The sequence below is a fragment of the Callospermophilus lateralis genome, chromosome 6, assembly GCF_048772815.1.
Source record: "Callospermophilus lateralis isolate mCalLat2 chromosome 6, mCalLat2.hap1, whole genome shotgun sequence".
Lineage (NCBI taxonomy): Eukaryota > Metazoa > Chordata > Mammalia > Rodentia > Sciuridae > Callospermophilus > Callospermophilus lateralis.
In genome coordinates, this window is record NC_135310.1 from 146991423 (window position 1) to 147014115 (window position 22693).

The 22693-nt window shown below is 37.6% G+C and overlaps 1 protein-coding gene across 1 annotated transcript in view; it reads right to left on the minus strand.

The window, feature by feature from the left end:
• LOC143402207 (uncharacterized) overlaps positions 1–22693 on the minus strand; it is a 290523-nt gene that overhangs the window by 259372 nt on the left and 8458 nt on the right. Inside the window, exons 4-6 of the mRNA XM_076859608.1 lie at positions 8602–8688; positions 4294–4362; positions 1078–1244 (exon numbers count right to left, since the gene is read on the minus strand). Coding sequence (XP_076715723.1) covers positions 1078–1244; positions 4294–4362; positions 8602–8688 — 323 coding nt within the window. The remainder of the gene's footprint in view (positions 1–1077; positions 1245–4293; positions 4363–8601; positions 8689–22693) is intronic.

The following is a 22693-nucleotide window of genomic DNA, read 5'->3' on the forward strand; positions in this document are numbered from 1 at the left end:
TTCCTTTCAAGGGCCTGCCCCACATCCGGGGTGATCTCAGCTGAAGATCCTAACTTCATTGCATCTGCAAAGACCCTATTTCCGAACCAGGCCACGTTCACAGGTACTAGGGGCTAGGATTTGGATGTATTTTTGGAGGACACACTTCAACCCACTCCTGGAATGTTAGAAAAGGCTGTACTTGCTAATTCGGGTCACTTACGTGAGGAAGCTCAAAATAGACATAACCTTAATGTTTCCACGATATTCAGACCTAAGTGGCACAAGGGTAGGAATTAAACACAGTTATGGAATTTCCACACTCCAAGCTAAGAGAACACCCCCTGCCCACTCCCACTGAGCTACTCCTCTCACTTTTGGAGTCAGAAATATCTCTACATGTGACCTGTTATAATATAAAATATCACTGAGAACAGTTTTTTTCACCTAGTGAATTTTTCTCGTTTGGCCTGAGTCAGCAAACATTCATAAGAAACAACTTACATGTGCATGCCCCTGGAGATACAGCTGTGGGATTCTCGTGTGTTTATTTGAGATAGATAAGGTAACTCCATAGAAGAGACACGTGTCCTTGTTGGGCTAAAGCCTATCAGGATGCAATGTTACACATAAACAGAAATCAAAACAGGTGCCTCTCTGTGAAGTCAGGACTACAAGAATATCCAAGCTAAGTCCCTTCCGGGTGGCTTTATAAATACTAGAATATTCACATGGTACTGTATTGCTTGTCCAAGCAGTCTCCTGATTTTATCCAAATAAATTTATGCTGGTTTCAGATTTTATTATAGATATTTTGTAGCCTGCTGGAAATGAGCGCTGTTACACAAAATAAAACCAGATGAAGTAGAGCTAAATTCTGCAAGGGCCAGGGCAGGTATTGATAAGGAGTATAACTTCCGCCAGGGAAAGGATGTATAAGAATGAAAGAAAAAATCTTGCAGAAGTCGCAGAACATGTGTTCCAGAATGGATGTGCGAGAGGCAGAATGGGAGTGAGACAAGACCTGAAGCCTCGACATTTCAATACGTTGTTTTAATAAAGATATCATCTGACATTTTTTGTGTGTTTACTGCTGACCTGCTCTGGAGAAGAACTTCCAAGCAGAACAATGTCTTCCCGAGCACGTCTTTCAAACTCTTCGACGTAAGCAGGGGTGGTTTCATCGGCCTCTTTGTGGAGTCCATGACTCTTACTGGAACCCGTGGGTGCCTCAGAATCCCATGTGTCCTCATGGTTGCTCTCATCTGTTCACCCAAGAAGATGATGTGGAATGTCACCTGCCTGTATCACTTGAATGTTGACCAAGCACACAGTCTGCCACCTGCTTTACTTCTTGTCTGGAGTAAATTTTTTTTTTCTTTTGATACCAGGGATGGAACCCAGGAGTGCTTAACCACTGAGCCACATCCCCAGCCCTTTTTAATATTTTATTTAGAAACAGGGTCTCTCTGAGTTGCTGAAGGCCTCGCTAAGTTGCTAAGGCTGGCTTTGTACTTGCGATCCTCCTGCCTCAGCTTCCCAAGCCGCTGGGATTACAGGCCTGCGCCACCATGCCCAACTGGAGAAACTTTGACTTTTTTTTTTTAAGAAGCTATAACTTGGCAAATTATTTTCTATTTAATGTACTAAGAAGAAACATTAAACAAGAGATATTTTTAAGATTAAAAAAAAACAACAAACTTCATTCATCTCATGATGTTTATAAAGTATATCTGTGCATTAAAGCCTTTTTCCTACTTACAAGATAAATCCTGCAGGGTGCATACTGTGCTTTACTGTGCATTAATATTACATGTTGTTTACTTCAACATCTTATCACTTATTTGCTGGGATGCTGAAACCAGTTTGGGGAGATGAATAGGTTTAGGAGAAGCCAAAGCTCTTTGAATCATTTCCTCACGTTAAGATCTGCCCTCCAAATGGCTCCTGTGCTCTGCACACATAGAGCAACTTCATTTGGTCCACCTTGTTTATGTGCATGGAAATGCCAGCAGTTATAAAATGGTATGTGTGCTTTACCTATCACCTGAGAACAATATCACCTACGAAGGTATTATTCACTTAGCTACATACCTCCTGAAAATATAAAATATCTTTCAGTCTCTAAAAAATGCTTAAAGGTGTATTATGAAAGTTTCCATGTCTCTGAGGCTAGAATTGAATAAGAAGCAGTGGAAGGGAGCTTCTCTAATAGGAGGGAGATAGGCTGGGTACAGGCCAGACCCTGGGCTGTAGTTTCAGAGGATGGCTGGTGGCCTTCAGTGCCCACTGAGACACTGTATTACCTTGTTTATGTCTTTAAGCTTTCTAAGATCAGGTAAATTCTCGTACAGTTGATCAAATGCCTGACTATCCTGCCAATTCTATAAGACTTCTGTATATCCCTAAATGGGTTTTGAGAAGACTTATCATTACATTTTATAAATACACGACTTGGGCGGTTTCAAAGGATCCAAGCAGAAAGAGCTGTCAGTATGGAAAGGAAAAACTAGGCATAAAAGTTCCCAACTGAATGCCCAGCACAATGAGGCAATCCACATACATTTGCTGACTCAGAAAGGACACTAACCATAAGAGCGCTGGCTTCTGCAGAACTATTTGTGATGCTTTATTTAAGATCCAGCTTGACCAGGCTACCGTGTCCGGTTGTTTGGTAGACACCAGATCACATGCGAGCATGAAGATAGATTTTAGATGTGATCAATATTTAAACCAGGAGACTCTGAATAAAGCAGATTGCTTTTCATAATATGTGTGAGCCTCAGTAAGTCCGTTGAAGGTCTAAAATTAAAGACTGGGGCTTCCTAAAGAAGCAGGAATTTGGTCTCCAGACCAGTGTGGAAATCCTGCCTGAGTTTCCACTCTGCTGGGCTGCCTTACAGATTTTGGTCTCAAGACTGCAGTATCAATACTTCCTGATGCTCCAGGTTGCTAGTCTTCCCTAAGACTTAGAGACTTGCCAGCCCCCACCGTGTGTGAATCGATTTTTAAAAACAACCCCACCCCCACCCCCGACCCTGAATTCTACTATAGCTGCTTCTCTAGAAGATCTTAGTATACCATTTGAATTTGGAATCCCTCAAAATATATACAAAGCTGGCTTAAAAATTGAGTTTGCTTCATTTATTCATGTGGAAAAAAATAAAAGACAAGCTATACAAATTTGTACCAGAAAAGGGAAGGTATACCCAGGCAGGAATCAAATTCAGAGAGGTTATTATTCTATAAATAGGGATTAATCTATAGAGTTGTTATGAGGTTTAAATAAGTTACTATTTACTGTATTTCCAACAGTGTTTAAGATAGTGCCAGGCACTTAGAAAGCACTCAGATATTTAACTAATATTGACATTTTCATCATTATCATTAACAGCAACTTTATTATTCTAGGTATGTGGTTTTCAAATCTGCTCAGGTATTAATTAATATTTTAATATTCACAGCTACTCCATGTGGCAGGAATTATATGTCCATTTGGCAGAAAAGGAAAAGAAAGCTTAATAAATTGATTCAAGGTCACACAGCTAGTAAATGGTGAATCCCAAGCATAAACTCAACAGAGTTAAGCACCTATAACTATTATAGCATTAATCACGACCAGTCCCTTCTCTTATGGGCTTTAAGAAGTTTTATAATGAGGAAGAACAAGTGATTCCTGAGAACTAAGCACATACTGTGAAAAAAACTTAATAGAAACTTAAATGAATTCAACCCCATGCATAGAGAGCAACTTTCATTTAATGCTTTGTTTAAAAACTTACACTATGGGATCTGACACAAATTTATATGTGTTAAAATAAGGATTTAAAACTTAGTTTTAAAGAGTGACCTTTATATTTCTAGTTGAATACATATAATAATCATGAAGAACCTAACATTTAGAAGTATGAATCCCCCTCTAAGGTTGGGAACAATACACTATTTACCTCCCATCACTCCATAGCATCTGTTTAAAAGCAAAGAACATCATATGTCTTTCCAAAGAACATCATATAGCTTCATAAATTAGTGACTCCAAATATGCACATTCCCTTATAGGATCCTGCAATAGTAAGCCTTAAATCATTTTTGCCTTTTGGGCTTACAAATTGCATGCGATTGTAGGAAATTGCATCATAATTAATTTTCCCCAAAATTTTAACTATATTTGAATATTTGTAACCATCAAAAGCCCAGACAGATCATCACTGAACTGTTAAATATAGAAAAGACAGGTTAGCATTTTTAAGGAACCATGTCAATCAATTTATAACTAATATTAACATAAAAGATTAAAAATAATTGGTCTCTTACCTTGGAATTCTCTTTGTCCACTGTCATCAAACAGTTCCATTAATCGATTATAGAGAGTGCTCTCATCACCTTGGAGGGGTGTTAAAGAACATAGATGTGATAACTTTCTCATCAGCTAATTTATAGATATGCAGATGTAATTACAAAAATAAATTATTAATCATCATGGCTATTTAGTTATTCCATGGGTCATAGACTCAAATTTTACTCAATATGCTCCCTTGTTCTGAAAAAGAATCTTTTGTAAATTGATGGTAATTGGAACAATGATTTTTAAATGTATATTGCCAAGCGTGTATAATAGAATACTTCTCCAATAAAATGAACCTCATATTCAATGGATTATGACATCTATTACTCAAGAATCATTTCTGAACAAGTCATTATGGTTTGTCAAATCATACAATAGAATCTTTAAATGTTTGATCAAAGTAAATGTATGTTTTTCATTAGCCATTCTCTATACAGTATACATTTTACTATGTATATGTAAGAAACAACAAACTTTGGTGGTCTTGTATTCTTTCATATATGTAATTGTCTTGCAATAGCATATATAAAAAGAATCCAGGATACTTAGTTCTTTTGTGAATTTGAAGCAACAAGCCATGATAGTACCTACCCCCTGCAAACAATAATAAAACAAAAACCTAATTATAAAATCATAGATCCAGAAGAAGATTTTAAAGTTCGTTGAAAGCTAGAGGTATAGCTCAATAGAGAACTTGCCTTGCATGCTTGAGGTCTTGAGTTCAATCTCTAGCACAGGAAAAAAAAAGTCATATAGATATTATTTTAGACCTCTAGGTACAACCAAACAAAGAATGTGAGTTGCATAACCATCCCAGTCTCAGAATCAGAACACCAATACGTACATCAATCACCAAACATGTTTCCCTTCCCAGGTAAGCAACTGAACTTTGCTTACACTTTCATTATGCTGCTTTAAATATGGCTTGTGAATTTCTCTTATATGACACTTTGCTACCCATGTGTAGGCCAATACTGAAGATGGTAGTTAATTCTGCAACTCACATCTAAAACTTGGTCAAGTATTCTAGAAGCGCCCTCTGGGATCCACTCTAGTCTATGCTCAGAGACTGGGACACAAGACAGAAAGGCTGAGGCTGCTACTGGGACAGCAGTGTGACACTGTGTGAAAGTGTGACATTCGAACACCTCTGAAGTCAGCAGCTTCGGCTCACTGTCCGCTCTAGATGGTCTTTTCAAGTGCCCATTGATCTATACATCGTCCTCTCTTGCCAAGAGCCGTTAGAGACCTCCTACCACCTCCAGCACTGGGGGAAAGGGAGAGGGGCCATCCTGGATTACACTGTACAGTAGGAAAGCTGCTTCTATTCCAGCATCATCGGAGCCTTTGTAACTCTTAGTGGGATACAAAACTTACAAAGTTTATGCATTGCTCATAAAAAGGTTCTCATTCTGAAGTTAACAAGGGGTGACCTCGGAAGCAAAGAGGAGGAACTCTCTGCAGAAATGATAAAAATCCCAGTGGGATTAACCGAGAGACTCCATCTTCAAAAGCATCGTTTGGTAAAGGTCAAACCTGCATCCAGATCTCTGCACCACCATGTAGCTCTATAAACCTAGGAGAGTTTGTTAGAGTCTCTCAGCTTTAATCTTGCCCCATGCAATGGGATGGTTGTGAAGGTTACCAAGATAACATGCATGACACCCAGGCCTGACAAATGATAGACATTCCACAAGGGGCAGCACCTCCATTGATTTGCTCATTTATTTGCTTGTTTGTTGTTAACTACTTAGTAATCGTACAAGTGCAGAATTTTTCAATAGTTCGGCTTCTGTCGTCCTGAACCAATATTTTGTTCTTCATGAACTGACAGTGATAAACAACTTTTGGGGGACCCAAGTAAGTGGAACAGAACCCACAATTGCTGTCAAGTTTCTAGTTTTCCAAGTAGCCCAGCTGGGTAGCAGCCCCCTATGAATGGTACCCCAATGACACTCATTCCTAGAGCATCAGAGGGGTTACCTAACAGTAAAAGCAAGACAATGACACCTTCAAATTCAAATTCACCAGTTCTGATTGACCTTCTCCCTCTCCCTTCAAAGGTTAAACACATCTCCTAGGGAAAAGACAACTCTGTCCAAGATAGTTAAGAAATGAATTCCAAACCACACTTGCCAGGTCTCTGTGATTTTAGGAAAGATGCTAAATATCACAGGATTTATCTCTCCATCTTAAAAATAAGAATAATGGTGTCCACTTTGAAGGTTTGTGTTGGACCGTCACTTACTATATCCAACCCAAGACAGTGCCTGAGCAATCAGTGAGTAATAATAACTAAGGTTACAGAAGACCTGATACACATCAGACGTAAAGCCAAGTCAAATTTATTGACTTATTCACTAGTTCAACAAATATTTACCAAGCACGTGCTTCACGCTGGGTTAGGCTCTAAGAATTCGCTGATGAACAAAGTAGACATTGTCTGTGCCCTGTGTGCATCCCGCAGATGGTTTAGTAGAGAAGAAACATATTTTACAGGTAATTGTGCCAATACAAAGCTTTATGACCCTTGTATAAGCTCTCTAAAAGAGGTGTAGAGTGGAAATCACCTTGATGGTCAAGGGAGTTGAGAACTGACACTGAAGATAAGCCTTTGAGAAGACAGGATATTGAGCAGAGGAGGGAGAAAGGAGGCTGTCCCAGCACCTAGGTTTCTGGAAAAGGAAAAGGAATTCCAAGCATAGGAAGAACAAAGAGAAGACAGTGTGGCTAGAACATGGTGAGCAAATGGAAGGCACCAGATGGAAGGTGGGAAAATACAGCTACACCTGCATAATGACACTCTAGGTGATGATGATCACATACAACAAGAGTTGGCCATCTATCTGGTGTAAGAAGGGGATACGGTGACCAACAATTCAGGCTGAGCATCCCTAATCCAAAAATCCCAAGTTGTAAATGTTCCATAGGTTTGGATGTCCAAGTGGAAAATTCCATACCATGAGACTTCCATGTGCAAATTGTACAAATTACTTTCAGGCTACATGTATTGAGTATATATAAAGCATAAGTGGATTCCATGTTTAGACTGGGTCCTCTCCACAATCTATCTCATGAGGTATATGTAAATATTCCAAAATCTGGAAAAAATAATCTGAAATCCAAAATACTTTTGATCTCTAGCATTTTGGAATAAGGGATACTCAACTTGTATTTTGTCTTATGAGACTTACCTGACTGCCATTCAACACATCTTACTGTTTTCCTAAATTAGGGAGTTCTTGCATTACAAAAATTCCACCAAATATATCTATATATTGTGACCTCTAGGAGATTTAAAACAGACTTCAACTGATAATTCAGTTTAAACCCCACCCCACCCCCAAAGTCACAGGGATGTCTCTCACTCCTCAAATGTGTTTGGAAAAATATGAGGTTGAGATTCTCTATTTTCAAATACACCTTTAGTTTTCAACTATTGACAAAAACTGAAACCAAGACTCTCATCTTGTATATGCATCTTTTGAAAAAAATCTGTGGACTCTGCATCATTTAAAAATAAATTTATTGACGGCTATTTCATAAAATAATCTTCGCATTGTACTTCAATTCTTTCATTTGTGAGAATTTAGCTCAATCTTTCCATAAAGAAGTATAGATTTAATGACTGGTTCCTGGTTAAAAATATATCATGTTCTGGATTGTGAATGACTCTAGTGAGCTTTGTGACTATCATCATTTCATCAATTATTTTTGTAAACCTTAGAGTGCTTTAAAAACTATAGAACTGTAGAGTGGTGTGCACCTGCAGAGCTATTTGGAATTGTTAATGTATAACTACAACTAGATTTGAGATTGTAGAAGAGGGAATCATCACACCTCTGCAGCTCTGTGGTTCAAAGGTTAGGTGGTGATTTCAAGCATTCAGTGAGGGGAATAGTTGCAGGGTATGGAAATCTCATGTGCTAGGTGTGCCCTACCGCAGAATGCTCATTTGAAATCCAGAGAGCAGAAAGGCGTTGGCACAGGGATGCTGTCCCTTGGATGCATTATGTGGGGCCTTCTAACGGCACCAGACTGCTCACAGTAGCCTAAGATGAAAGCAGATGTCTGCTTCTTTCATCTGACCAGCTTTCTGTCCTTGATCAAAAATTACCTTCGCTGCCCATCATGTCGTCAGTGGTTAAAACTTACCATTTAAATTGTAAGCTGCAAAAAAATCTAAATGGAACTGCATGTGTGATCTCTGTCACCTCATTTTCATGAATGGAAAAGAATATTCTGACACAAAAATTACATACTTAATTCTAGCTCACCCTCTCTGCTGACCTCCATCCCACACTGCCTTGGGTTTATTTCCTCATCCATCAGTGGGTCAAAGTAATTTCTGCCGTATTCATTTCCTGTGGAAAGTACATGAGGTAAGGGTCAGTGATTATTAGAAGCACATGAACCAAAATGTTAATTTTGAAATCGACACCAGCACAGAAGGACCATTTTAGCAACTTTACAAGCTTAATTTTTTTTTTTTACAAGTTTTCCAGGCCTCTCTCTTTGTTATAATTATCATCTTGCAAAAGGTCAGAAAAGGTAATTCAAGAAATAAGTTCACGCTATCTTTCTGTTGCTAAAAAGTTAATGAGAAAATGACCAAATGCAGACTTTAGAATAATAATAATGATAATAATAATAAAAACTTCAGCTAAATTATTTTTAGGATATACTCAAGAAATGGATTTTTGGAAAATTATAATGTTGTGTAGAGTCCACCCATGATTCTGTTTACTGACTGGTATTTCACATGCTGTGTGGCCACAATTCTGTAGCCATCTTACTAGTGTGTTCATTGTTAGAACCAGTAACAAAATTTCCATGTTGATGGTTGGGAGAAAAGAAAAAAAAAGAGAATAAATAAAATGGAGGGAAGGAAGGAAGGAAGGGAGGGTGGGTGGAAGGGTGAGTGGGTAGAGGAGGGAGAAAAGGAGAGAGGGAGGCAAAGAAAAAGAAAAAAGAGAGGCCTGCTTCAGGTCTCGTTAATGTCAACTTCAGGGACATGAAGGGGAGGTACAAGTGATTTAGTCAGGAGTTACACTCACCACACATCAGCAATCTCAACACCACCACCACCCCAAATTTCTCACTTCACATTTCCATTCGCTCTGTCCTGATCTCAATAGCCAAACCGTAGCATCAGGTTTGACTTTGTCATAGAGAAAAAGGTCTGCTATCAATTTTCTGAATCTACTTTCATTCTTCCTGCAGACTGAAATGTATATGTCTGTTGCTACTAATTTGCATTCCTCGAAACGTAATCCACTCTGACAATAATTCCAGTGGCCTTCAACACCGCAAAATAAAGCCCCGTAGAAAGAAAACAGCAAACTTTGAGAATGTGGTTCACAGTGAAAGGTGAATACGTACCAGGTACAGGGTGGTGTACCAAGTATATTTATTTTAGGATCAAATTAAACTGAACAGCAGTTCCTTTTCCAAGGTCAAGGGAAAATTTGACATGAGCCTAACTTTAATTTCTGCTTCAGGACTGGCACATTTTTGCCGTGAATCTCTGTTCTATTGATACAGTATTACGAGAACTGAAAATCTGCTTTACTTTGACTTTTCAGTAAAGAAAAAAAAAATGAGTTTCACTTTTGTTCCTTTATCTGTCAACAACTATTAGGCTGGTGTGAATCTTGGTGGTATGTAATCTGAGCCATTCTACCTCATTTGCTGTAAATGTGTGTGTGTGTGTGTGTGTGTGTGTGTGTGTGTGTGTTTTCTTCTGCCACAGAGCACTGCTCTAAGTCTATTCTTCCATATTCTGGGAAAATAATTCACCTCTAATAAAACAGAGATGGTGGCACAGTCTTTATTATATTGGCATCTCAGTCTCAGTCATCTGCTGGTATCCGTATGCTAGAAGTTTCCCCAATTCAAAACAAAGCTCAAATTCTTTGCCCAATAAAATACTGACAGGCAAATAATACCAAGATAACCAAGACTCTGGAAAGTGAGATAAAGTTATGTCATTCTCTTTTTTAATTTTTTTTTTAGATGTTGATGGACCTTTGTTTTGTTCACTTATTTAGATGTGGTGCTGAGAATTGAACCCAGTGCCTCGCTCATGCTAGGCAAGCGCTCTACCGCTGAGCCACAACCCAGCCCAGTTAAGTCATTCTTAACTAAAAGTTTCAAAAATTGTATAGTCAGTTCTCTGTATTTATAGATTCTATACCTGTGGATTCAACCAACTACCAACCAAAACCACAGGTCTAATGTTTTCTCTGATAAGCAGATGCTGATCCATAATTAGGGTGCTGGGGGTAGATAGGAAAGAATGAAGGAACTTTGGATTGTGCAAAGGGGAGGGGAGGGGAAGGGCAGTGGAATGAGACAGATATTATTACTCTATATACATGTATGGTTACACCACCAGTGTGACTCCGCACCATGTACAGCCAGGGGAAGACATTGTGTTCTATTCATGCACAATGTGTCAAAATGCATTCTGTTGTCATGTATAACGAATTGGAACAAATTTAAAAATTTAAAACAAATTGTTTTTTTTTAAATATTCAGAACAAAATCTTGCATCTGGGCTGAACATATATAAGTGTTCCTTTTCTTGTCATTATTGCCTGAATAATACATCAATTTACATAGCACTTATTTGTATTCAGTATTTAAAAAAAAAATCTAGTGATGATTAAAAGTATACGGAAGGCTGTGTATAGGTTCCATGGAAGTACTACACATTTTACCTGAAGGACCTGAGCATCCATGGAACTTGGTATGTGGGAGAAGATTCTGGAACCAATCCCCCTTGGATACTGAGGGATGACTGTACTTGGTTTTTAGGCTCTCAAATCCTTTTCATCCTTCTTTTCAGCTGAGACACTGGGATCTTGCCCAGATGTACTTGAAGGAGATCTGTGCACTGGGAGCTGTCCAAACTGCTAAGTCTCTCTTTGGGGTTCTATGCTTGCACACACAACTGGGAGAGGAAAATCCTTAAGGTCTACACAAATTGCACCTTCTGCATTCTGTGAGGGTTGATGAACACGTGTAAGTCATAAATGTCCCTCATGGAGAGATCCAATTTGTATTTCCCGTTCTGGGATAATGCATCTAGCATTAAAGAAAGCATGAAAGAATTCAGAGCTTTTTTGAACACTTCTTGATACTTCTTGTATTGATTCCCCTTTAAACATCTCCAAGTTCTCTGTTATAGTATATACATATAGAATTCCTATTTTTATAATGTACATATATTTTCTTTTACATTTTACAGGCATTTCTTTGGTGTGAACGTTGTATCATACTCGCTCACTGTCTGTTAAAATATAAGCTCTGTGAGGATAACAACATCATTTCCTGCTCACCATGGCACCCTCCCAGTCTCTCACAGAGCCTGGAGTGCAGACGTGAATTCATTGATTTCATAGGCCTGTCTCTGAAACCTATGTAATAGGCAAATTCTGTCACTGGCTAGATGCTCTTTCTTGATTAAAATGAGAAGCAAGATATACCCTTTGATCACCTTTGATTCCTCTTCTTTCTATTCTGCCTCCCTTCTCTTCTTAGGACCTTCTTCCTCCACTCCTCTTTACTCTGTCCTGATTTAAAAAACAAAAAGACAAAAACACCCTGACCCCCACCTGCAGAGCACAGCCTGCTGAAAGAACAAGACAGCTACACCTACACACTCCAGTATGACTTCATACTGTGGTAAAGACAGAGTTCTTTGAGAGCATCTATCCATGAACCAAAAAAATACAGAACAAAAAAAAAAAAAAACTTGCATCTTTTCCGAACATGTACCAACCTTTCTTTTTTTTTCCTTATTATTATTCCTAAAATAATACATTACAACAATTATAGCATTTAACTATAACATACGGGGCTTCAAAGAAGACTTCCTAGATTCTATCTGAAGTCAGAATGTGTGATGAGGAACTAGCCAAGTCAAACATCCAGAGGAGGACTGGCCAGGGAAAGGCACAGAGGCATATGGAGGTGGGAAGCACATTTTGTTAGCGATATCCCTCAATATTTCTCAGCCTCCTAAATTTATATTTTAGTAAAGTAAAGGGATCCAAATTCTTTGCCAGTCCCAGAATCAAGCTTCACTAAAACTTTTGTGCAAGTTATTAGTACATCCCAGTTGAGTGTTAGCTTGTGCAGACCTGATGAATTGTCTCCATCCATTCATTCTTTCAATTCATTCTTCTATTCATTGAGTGCTTATTATGTGACTAAGTCAGTAAAATGAAATACTCAAAAACCCCTTCCTTTACAGAGTTTTATGAGTAGGAGAGTAAATACAATATAAGTACATGTTTTATAGTTTTTTTCAATGGCTGTGATGAGGAGAAAAATAGAGTCAGACATGAACCATCAGGCCCCCAGGAAGGTGTGGGGTACATGCGCCTTCAAATACAGGGTGCCACCTAGGATTAAATCACCACACTCTCAAGCCACATGTGAGCTGATAAAGCATACTGTATTTTTTTACTATTCGTTATTTGTAACTTACTATTTTGCCAATTGCTTGCAATGATACAGATCAGTCTGAGAAACAGATAAGAACAAAAATTGAATGATTTAAATTTTTTAAATTTAAAATTTGAACGATTATCCCTTTCCATGAGTATATGGTGCCCTAAGAAGCCAAAAATTTTACACGGCAGGCAATTTGAGGATACAAACCCCACAGAGTCTGTTACAAATTTGGAAGCCCAGAGTCTCTGTCTGAACACCATCTCCCTGTCCTCATATTTCATTGGGTAGTATCAGGATTTAATAAGGCAGGACGGTTTTAGGAAAGGGTGCATATATATTACCAGAAGCTTGATGCTAATAGGATAAATCCTAAAAGTGTCCTAATCACTCCAAGTGTGCTTTTGGATATATCCAAAATCATCTCATAGGAAAATCAACAGACCCACTGAGGAATACAAAGTAGGGCACCGAGTAGTACAAATGCAATAGGTTTTAACATGACTGATATTTAACTCCTTGTGATCTTCAGACGACAATACGAAGTTTATGCAAACACACACATACACAGGTGGAGGTGTGATTCTACCCTGAAGCCACTGGGTGTGACACCTAAACCAGCAAGCCAGGGAATCCTTCCCAGCATGACTCTTGACTCTCTCCCTTTGGCTTCCGACTTCCTACGTTAGCTGTGCAGTGTTTAGAATCAGTGTCTGTCAATACAGTTCTTGTGCTATTTCCTTCCAAACCAGGGGTGGAAAGCACATGCACTTACCTTCTGCCCTTCCACACAGCTCAGGTTTTCCTATCACTTAACTCGGAACAGCACAGAGCATAAACGAGCCTTTTACTTAAATTACATCGTCCATGAACTTTGGTCAGGAAACCCTCGGGTGGGCACCCAAGCAGGTCTGTGGGGGCCGTAAGAGTGAGAAGAAAATTGCCCCCCAGAGGAAGGTTAGTACAAATCATCCAAGTGTCTTGACTCAATGAGGCAATCACTTCCTTTCAAATCAGCTGCATGAGATTGAGAGGAAGAAAAATCTGAAGGCATCTATTTGCTCCTCAGGAGGGTTTTATTGGCCAAATCCTTGTCCTTTTCCTGTGGATCCACCTGCTATAGCTCAGTATGTTTCATTCCCAAGCACCATATTTCCTATTTTATACTATAAATTAAATACATAGCCTACATGTGAACTAAACAACCAACTAAACCCATTTTATATTCTATGATGAAAGCCATGCACCAATATTTTACAACATAAGCTATTCTCCTGAACATTATCCCTTTTAAAGAAATCAAGACTAGAAAATGAATATGAAACTTGATTCTTACGAACTTTATCAATAAATTTGAGAAAGCATCATATTTTTCTCACTTTGAATACTTAATATAAAGATTTCAAGTTTAGCTGGGCCCAGTGGTACACGCCTATAAACCCAATGACTCAGGAGGATGAGACAGGAGATCACAAGTTAGAAGCCAGCCTCAGCAACTTGGTGAGGCTGTAAGCAACTTAAAGAAACCCTGTCTCAAAATAAAATATAAAAAGGACTGGGGATGTGGCTTAGTGCTTAAGCACTGAGGGTTTAATCCCTGATTTTAAAAAAAAAAAGAAAGAAAAAGAAAAAGAAAAAAATTCAATTTTAAATGTCCATAAGTCTAAACAGGTAACATAGTATATGGGAAAAAATAAGTATAAATTAGGGAATTGTACTTGGACATAGGTACTGAGAACCACCTCAAACTCAAACATGCTCTATCATATTAAATCCACTCAGCTATTTTTTAAAGGGGAATGTACACACATTTTTAAATGAAAGGCAACTAAAGTCATAAGAATATTTCTTGCCTTAATAAAAATGTTACCAAGACCTCATTATAGTACATATAAAAACAATGACGACAATAAAAAAGAAACAAAAAACCTACAGACAAAATCACAAATAACAACGTGAATGTCTACTATCAATATTATTACACAACACTCTTAGATATCTTGGCTAATGCAATTATGTCAAAAATAAGAAAATGTGAGCTAAAGTTACTGAAAAAATTGCATGTTGTATAATTATTACTTGAAGACAATAGGATTCTCTGCCACAAAAACAGTAGAGATTTGGCTGAAAACCTTATAGAGCAGAAAAGATATAATTTGAAAGTATCTTGATTAACAACCAGATAATTATGTAAAAAAAAATTAACTTTTCTAAAAACCAACAATAGCCCTTTTGAAGATATGATGAATAAATAGAAAACCAAAACCTGTAATAAAGCTCTGGATAATCTTCAACAATTAATTCATTAATAGTAGACTTTCCCAGGCATCTATAGGTGGTCCTCTAGTGATTAATTTCACTCAGCAACAAAATGAAAGGCACACAATTAACAATGGGGTTAAAAACCAGTAAGTCTGGGAAAGAGAAACTGGTTGCTTTTCCTTTTCTTCTTAACAGAAAGGCTCATCTATGAAAATTGGTCTATCACAGCATTTAAGAACCAGTTCCGTCCTGGACAAATTAGCTGTCTTAACTGCTTATTCTTACTTCCTTTCTAAATCTTGTGGGTATTTGATATATCAGTGATTTGAAAATCTAAATAGGGTAATAGTTGAAGTTTGCTAACAAGTTCTAATTAATTGAGCCATATTCTTTCTTCCCCCAAGGCGCTCCCTCGTGGTAAATTACCAAGCACTCTAACTTGCAATCCACTGGAGTGTTGTTGAGCGGGTAATTGCTGCAGGGCTTTATCCTGCAGTCCCCCAAGGCACCAGGCATCCAGTGCTCCGCTGGACGCAGACTCCATAGAGTGGAAGAGCGTCCCTCGGTTCCTGACATCCAAAAAGAAGACACTTGCAGTAGGTAAGCAATTATGGAAATTCAAAGGTTAAGATTAAAAACATTGCTTTTTTTCCCCTCTCATATTTAAAAGACCTCCAAAAGTGATAACAAAGTTGGTTTTCTTTTCCCTTTCTAGTTCAAAAGCTAGAAACATGGAAAGTTACATTATCCTAAATATAAATAATGTATGCATACAGTTTGGGATATTGCCTTGCAAATTATGAAGTACTTGACACAGGATGTCAATCACACCTGGAATCCGGAGTGGGAATGTTTATTCATCTAATAATTGTATCTTCCCCTTGGATCTAAGATTACTTCTACTTATGTATTGCATCTAATGGTTCATTCTGGTAATAAGTCTTTAGCACAAAAGAAATTAATGTATTACTGGATTTAGTTTAGACAAAAGTAATAATCTATCTAACAAATCTAGCAATTTATGGACAAAATTTTAATCTTACAAAGACTTTCTATTTTTTTAGGACTTTCTATTTTTTATAGGTTTTTTGCCAATTAATATGATGAAGGTTACGAGTAATTTTATTTTTCCTTAAATTATTTTTGACAGAAAACAAAAGCAGCCAAAAGAAAGTCCAAGTGGAACTATTTGGAGAGAAGGAACTAATTCATGCTAAACGCAAAAAATACTGAAGTTATGAAAAAATTTTTTCTTGTAACATTTTTCTTTACTCGCAAGTGCAACCATTGATCTCCGGAACGGAGCCAAATGAAGCTTGACATTTATGTGGACTTGCACCAATAGAGTCAAAATTCTTATTCTGATAACCAAAAAAAAAAAAAAAAAAAAGTTAAGGTTTAATTTTTTAAAATTCATCAAATATATAAGAAGATGAAGGTAAACAATTCAGTAACCTGTTTAGCTGCTAAGACACTCCTTATTACATCACTAATACATCAAAAAACAAGATTTTTTTCCTCAGATTTTTCATGGCATAGCTGAGTTTGCATTACAACAATCTATACAATCAGCTACACAATCTATATTTCTAGCAATTCTATGATTCTGAAATTCTTAAGCATCTTTTTCTCCATCATACAAATTCTTGTGTTCACCTTTTCATTTTGAAGGTATAAAAATTCCACCAGAACAAAAACTTAGTGGTTTAAATGCTTGAATCCATCTGTTACCAATGAACTCAAATAATAAATATACTCAACTGTTAAAATGATTCTTAGAAAGATTCTTTTTTTGATCAACTACATATGACAGATTTTGTAAAATATTATTTTTCAAAGTCATACACTGGGGGTTTCACTAACATCAATCCAAAGAGATGATATAAAAATAACTGCTCAAAAACTGGTCAAGTGTTACCAATGGATTCTATTTTAATATTAACAAAAACAGGAAAAAAGACAATACAAATAGACCTTCTGTTGAGTTCCTGAGCAAATTCATCTGATTACTTATGGATTAGCAATATCTTCTAAGAAGAAAATATATGAAGGTTTTTTTTTTTCATTCTGTTGACATCCAAATATTTGATTAAAATGCTCTTTCTCCAGTTTGACCTTGTCCTAAAATTCGGCTGTTCCTTTTTAAAATAAAATACAAGTTAAAAAAACAGGCAAGGAAACTTCAATTATTTGTTATAAATTGACCAAATATTTTATACATCTAATATCTACATAAAATATTTCTATATTTTGATAGGAAGGATGTTTTCTTGAGTGTTTATTTTTAGCCTTCCAAATCAATGAAAAAGATTAAAATCACTTAGGAGCCACATGGTATCTGAAGACACAAATCCAGGTCAGTTCAATAAACCTAAAGCAAATGATTTTCCTATATTTTTCCGTCTTCTTAATAATAGTTGAAATGTCCCGAAGCAAAAAATATTTTTAAATGTTCTATAAATTTTATATAACACCTGTTTTCCATCTTAAGGGAAAAAGAGCTATAAATGAGAACAATGTAAACAGTTTTATACAATATCACTTCTAAAATAATCTAGGCTATGTACACTGTGGGGAAATCAGTTCCATTCACGTATTTACTTTGACAATTTGAATTATGCTTTTAACACAAGTTCTTGGTACGTTATTTTATCACAAATATTTGTTCGTGTGTGTTTCTAATGGCCACACCAGTATGAGGACACATTTGGGTCACAATCCTAAACCTAATCCAGGGTTCTCCAACACAGGTGCAAACATTACGCATCTTGTACCTTCATCTATTCTGGAAAGATCATAGGTTACCTTTGCTCAAAACTCATCCCTCTCAGCTTTTCTGCAACATCTGCCATTTTCTTCTCTTACTGCAAGCCCTTCTGCTTCACTGCCTCTTGTCAAGGATTCTATGTTCAAGGTCACGCTCTTCAAACCACAGGGAGCTACACATTCATCATGAAAACATGGGTGGCACCTCGACTCCACAAAGCCATGAGGAAACCACTTGTTCACTCCAGAGCTGCTGCCAAGGCCACTCAAGGGACCTCTAACACTGTGACCTCTAACACTGACCCATGGTATACCCTGCCCCGTCCTCTCCAGTGTTTTCTCTGGTTCTGATCAGACCTTAACTCATGGCTTGATCCATCCCATGTTCCATCAGAATTACCAAGTGAAGTCCTTCTCTCCTCCCCTACCCCACTACATGCTGTTTCTCTGTTACACATTAGCAGTGAGAGCTGATGAGGCCCCCCAAAATTGAAGTCAGTCTCAGTCTTAATTCCAAGGCTCTCTCCCTAAGACTCAGGAATAATGACTGAGGATTAGACCACAGGACAATATGACTGGTGAACACTGTACTGAAATCAAGATGGCCTTTCCCCTCTGGCCCTTGGCCAGATACTTGGCATGAGATCAAGCTGTCTGACCTCTTACCTGAGTCCTCTTCTCTCAGAAGACCTTCGAGCCTTTCTTAAAAGGGAAATGCAACATACAGATTGTCAAATGATAGCAAGACATAGTGAAGTTGGAATTTAATATAACATTAATTATTATTATTAATTAATATTAATCAATATTGTGCAACTTCTTATTCTGACGCCCATTAAGTATTTTTGAGATTTTTACCTTCTTTGCTGTGCAGCTGCAAAGATACTGACCATATCACCGATGTATTAGAAAACCTACATTTCCATCTCAGCTTTTACATTGGAAATGTGTGTTTATATTAGGCCTCTTTAATTCATAAATTCTCAGACAGGATTAGTCCTAGGCGGCATGTGGCTCAATTTAATGAACTAAACTGGATCCCAGTTATCTCATTGACTATCCCTTTTCAACCATGCTTGGGACCAGAATTGTTTTGGATTTCAGATTTTCTCAGATTTTGAAATATGTGCACAATATATTTAATGAGATACCTTGGGGGTTAGATGCAAGTCTAAGCATGAAACTCATTTATGTCTCTTCTACAATATAACCTGATGGTATTTTCATGCAGTACTTTTAATATGCCTGCATTTTGACTGCAACCCACCACATGAGGTCAGGTATAGAATTTTCCACTTGAGGCATCATGCCACTGCTCAAAAAGGATTGGATTTTGGAGCATTTCAGATTTTCAGACCAGTGAAGCCCAACCTATTTTATGGGAGACATGCGCGTGAGCGCGCGCGCGCGCACACACACACACACACACACACTTTTTTCTATTTTACTCATACTTCTAGAAATATTCATTGAATCCAAGAAATGCTGTTTGTTTATAAAATAGATGGCCAAAATCTTATATAAAAATATAGCTAGTTCTAGAGTGCCAGATTAATCTGAATTACTTCTAGTCCCCATAGTTGCCCTCACTGTGACTTTTCTGATGCCCTATGTTTCATGAACATAGATCTCTTCCATGTCCGTTCTATTCATAGCTATATTCCCTGTACCTGGCATAATGTCTGGAAAGTGGAAAATGTTCAATAAATATGCTTTTCAGTAAATGAAGAGAAGAAAACAGTTACACAAAAAATTCTTATTAGTGCTGTATATAATTCTAAGAAAAATATTAGTTATGTTATGTCCTACTAATCATACATATTCCACTCCCATTTTCATGTAAGTTGTATTTATGTTAACAATTGGGTGTGATCAATAAATAATCCAATATGTATGAACCACAAGGGACATTTGTTTGGTGTATTTGTGTCATGTCTTGCATTCATTTCCCCTCATTAAGGGGAAATGAATAAACTAAATTGTAATTCTGTTTTTTCAAATCTAAAAATCTTGTCCCATTGTAGATGGTCTTGAAGGGCCACCAACTCTAGATTCCTGGCTTCAATTACAGGAGCCAGGAGGGCTTGACAGAACCCATTTCTTTTGTCCTATGATAAAGCCAAGATGCAGGCAAAAGGCCTAAGCATGGAAGCATTGCCTGTCAAATGCTTTTACTTAGGACTCTGAACTTTAGATAAGCAAAAGAAGGATGAGAAGAACAACTGGCAATTAATTATTCATCACAGAACAGCATCAGAACCCAGACCACTTGTGCTCTGAGAGAGCTACTTCGTTTCCAACTTTCTATATTTCCAGGCACTGTGGTTTTTGCCCATTCCTACCATCTATTCTATGAGCCCACGAAACCCTTCTGTTTAAATTAGCCAGAAGTCATCTCTGTTGCTTAACGCCAGGGACACAGTCACATACACACACATGCTAACACCCAATCTGCTTCCTGGGAGATGCCACCCCCTGATATCTAGCAAGGAACACAAAAACAGCCATCCTCCTAGACTCCCAGGAGAAAACGGGCGGAAAGGAGGGTGTGATCCATGCATATCCTCAAATCTGCTTTTATTAGTAAGTATAGCTATGCTTGACTAAGTAATAGTACATGAAATTGAGGATATCCATGTTCTTTCCCTATCACTCTCAGAATAACCTCAGTGAAAGGAATTAAAAGGAAAACTCTTCCCTTGTGCAATCACATCACCCAACATCTGTCCTACTACTATATACTTCTGTAATTCTATTATTTCATATCTAAAAATCTTTCCTTGGCCCCTTCTCATACCTGTCCTAGATTTTACTTTGCTCCCATTTAGAACTCAAGCATTAACCACCTTTTCAATACCACCATGTTATATATTCATAAAATTAAAGAGTCTAAGATTAGAAAAGAAGTGTACACCCATGAAACACAGGTTCTGGGTGAGGCAGAGCTAAAGGCATGCAGAGATATTGCATGTATGAAAATTCTCTGAAAATTTACTAAATTGGATGCTTTAATGTTTTTAATAATTGTCTGCCTAAAATGAAAGACCAGTGGGAATTGAAAGAAGAGTATGAAGTCAGTTATAGCAGTTTACTCAGAAGTGAGTATGGAAAGGCAGAGTAGGCTAGAAGGGGTGTGGTGTTTTGTTTCCTAATCATGCCTTGCAAAAATGACTGGTACCAACCTACAGGGTCATTTTGCCTGGGAAAGTCCAGATGAATAAGCCTCTCGGGTTGCCTTCACACTGGAGTGCACAGGTGAGAGTCCAGGGTGCATGAAGGCCTTCCAAACCATCTGGAAATCATGCCACTCAACTCATTCTAAAGATCAGTGTGTACTTACTTTAATTACTTTTCTCCTATACTAAGGGACTCAAGATATCATAAAATTTGACAAAAGTTTGTTTTCAGAAAACCCCTCTCCTAGACATTTTCCCCATAAATTGCTATCTATCTTATAATGTTACATTTCCTTGAGATAATTTGAATAAATAGTGTTGAAATGCTGCCGTTTCTTACAAGGCTTTCCTTTACAAAGCATCTTAAAGGGAGAAATACATTGCTATTTCCTTATCAGATGATAACGTGAGCTAATTTTCATAATACTGTGGGGAGAACATATAACTATTATATTTTGTCTAAGTAATCACATTGATAGATGACGTAAAGGTTCTTTTTTTAAAGTTGCAATAACTGGAGACATTGTGTTCGGTAGTATCTAGCAGTTTCTAAATTTACGTAGGTAAAATATTCTTCCTTGTTCACAGGCCATAAAATCACACGTCTCATTTGCAATTGAATTTTTTGGAAGCTCGCCCAAAGGAGGGTGAGATGCATAAAATGTTTTTTAATTGAATATATTCCAGAATAGAGATGTATAATCCCTTCCTATATCAATATCTGACTAGATTTGTAAGGATGATAACTATTTGCTGAAGTTTTCTATCCAAAACTCCTCTTTGATTTCTTCCACTCTGCCCTCCTTTGGGATTACACCTTTTCTCTCTATTTTCCAGAATCAGGCCACTATCATTCATGAAAATTATTGTCTTCCATGCCTATTCTTGTCTCTCAGACTCAGAAACTAAACCCACAGGATGACTACAGATCTTGAAATGGAGCTAGCCTGCATTGAGGTTTGTAATAAGATACACACTGAATTTCAAAGCTTTGTGAATAAAAAAAATCATAAAATGTCTGTAACTTTTGACATTGGTTAGAAGTTTAAATGATAATATTTTGGAAATACAGGTTTAAGTCAAAAATATTCTTATAATGAATTCATTTGCTTCTCTTAAATTTTAAGGTGGCTAATTTAAAATTACTTAGTGGCTCACATTATATTTCTCCTACATAGTGTTTGCCTGTGATATGTCCTTCCACCCTGAGACTGTATTTCTCTTATCTCTCCCCAAACATGGGATGGACATATGATTATTCTCCTTAACATCTTATCGAGCTTCACACAACCAAACCATCACATGGTACCCCACTTTTAAAACATATATATAACAACTTAAGGTTTTGAGGTTTTCTCAGAGTTTCCTAGTTGTTTTTCCCCGGGGAATAAGAATTCTTGGTGAAGAAATCCCCCTATGGAACGTAAATCTGTAAAGAAGGTCAGCTCTGCACTAAAGGGCACACGGTTCTCCTGGGGGTCTCACCACAAAGTACCCCAGCCGAACAAGGAAGATCAATTTCCTTTCAAGGGAAATGCTGGAATTTGTACTGGAAATGTCCCCTAAGTGCCTACCTGTTAAAGGCTTGGTCACCAGCCTGTGGTGCTGCTGGGAGGTGGGAGAACCTTTACAGGGGATGGGCCCTGGTGGGAAGAAGTTAGGCCACTGGGGGTGTGCCCTCTAAGGGGACGTAAGGAGCCCAGCC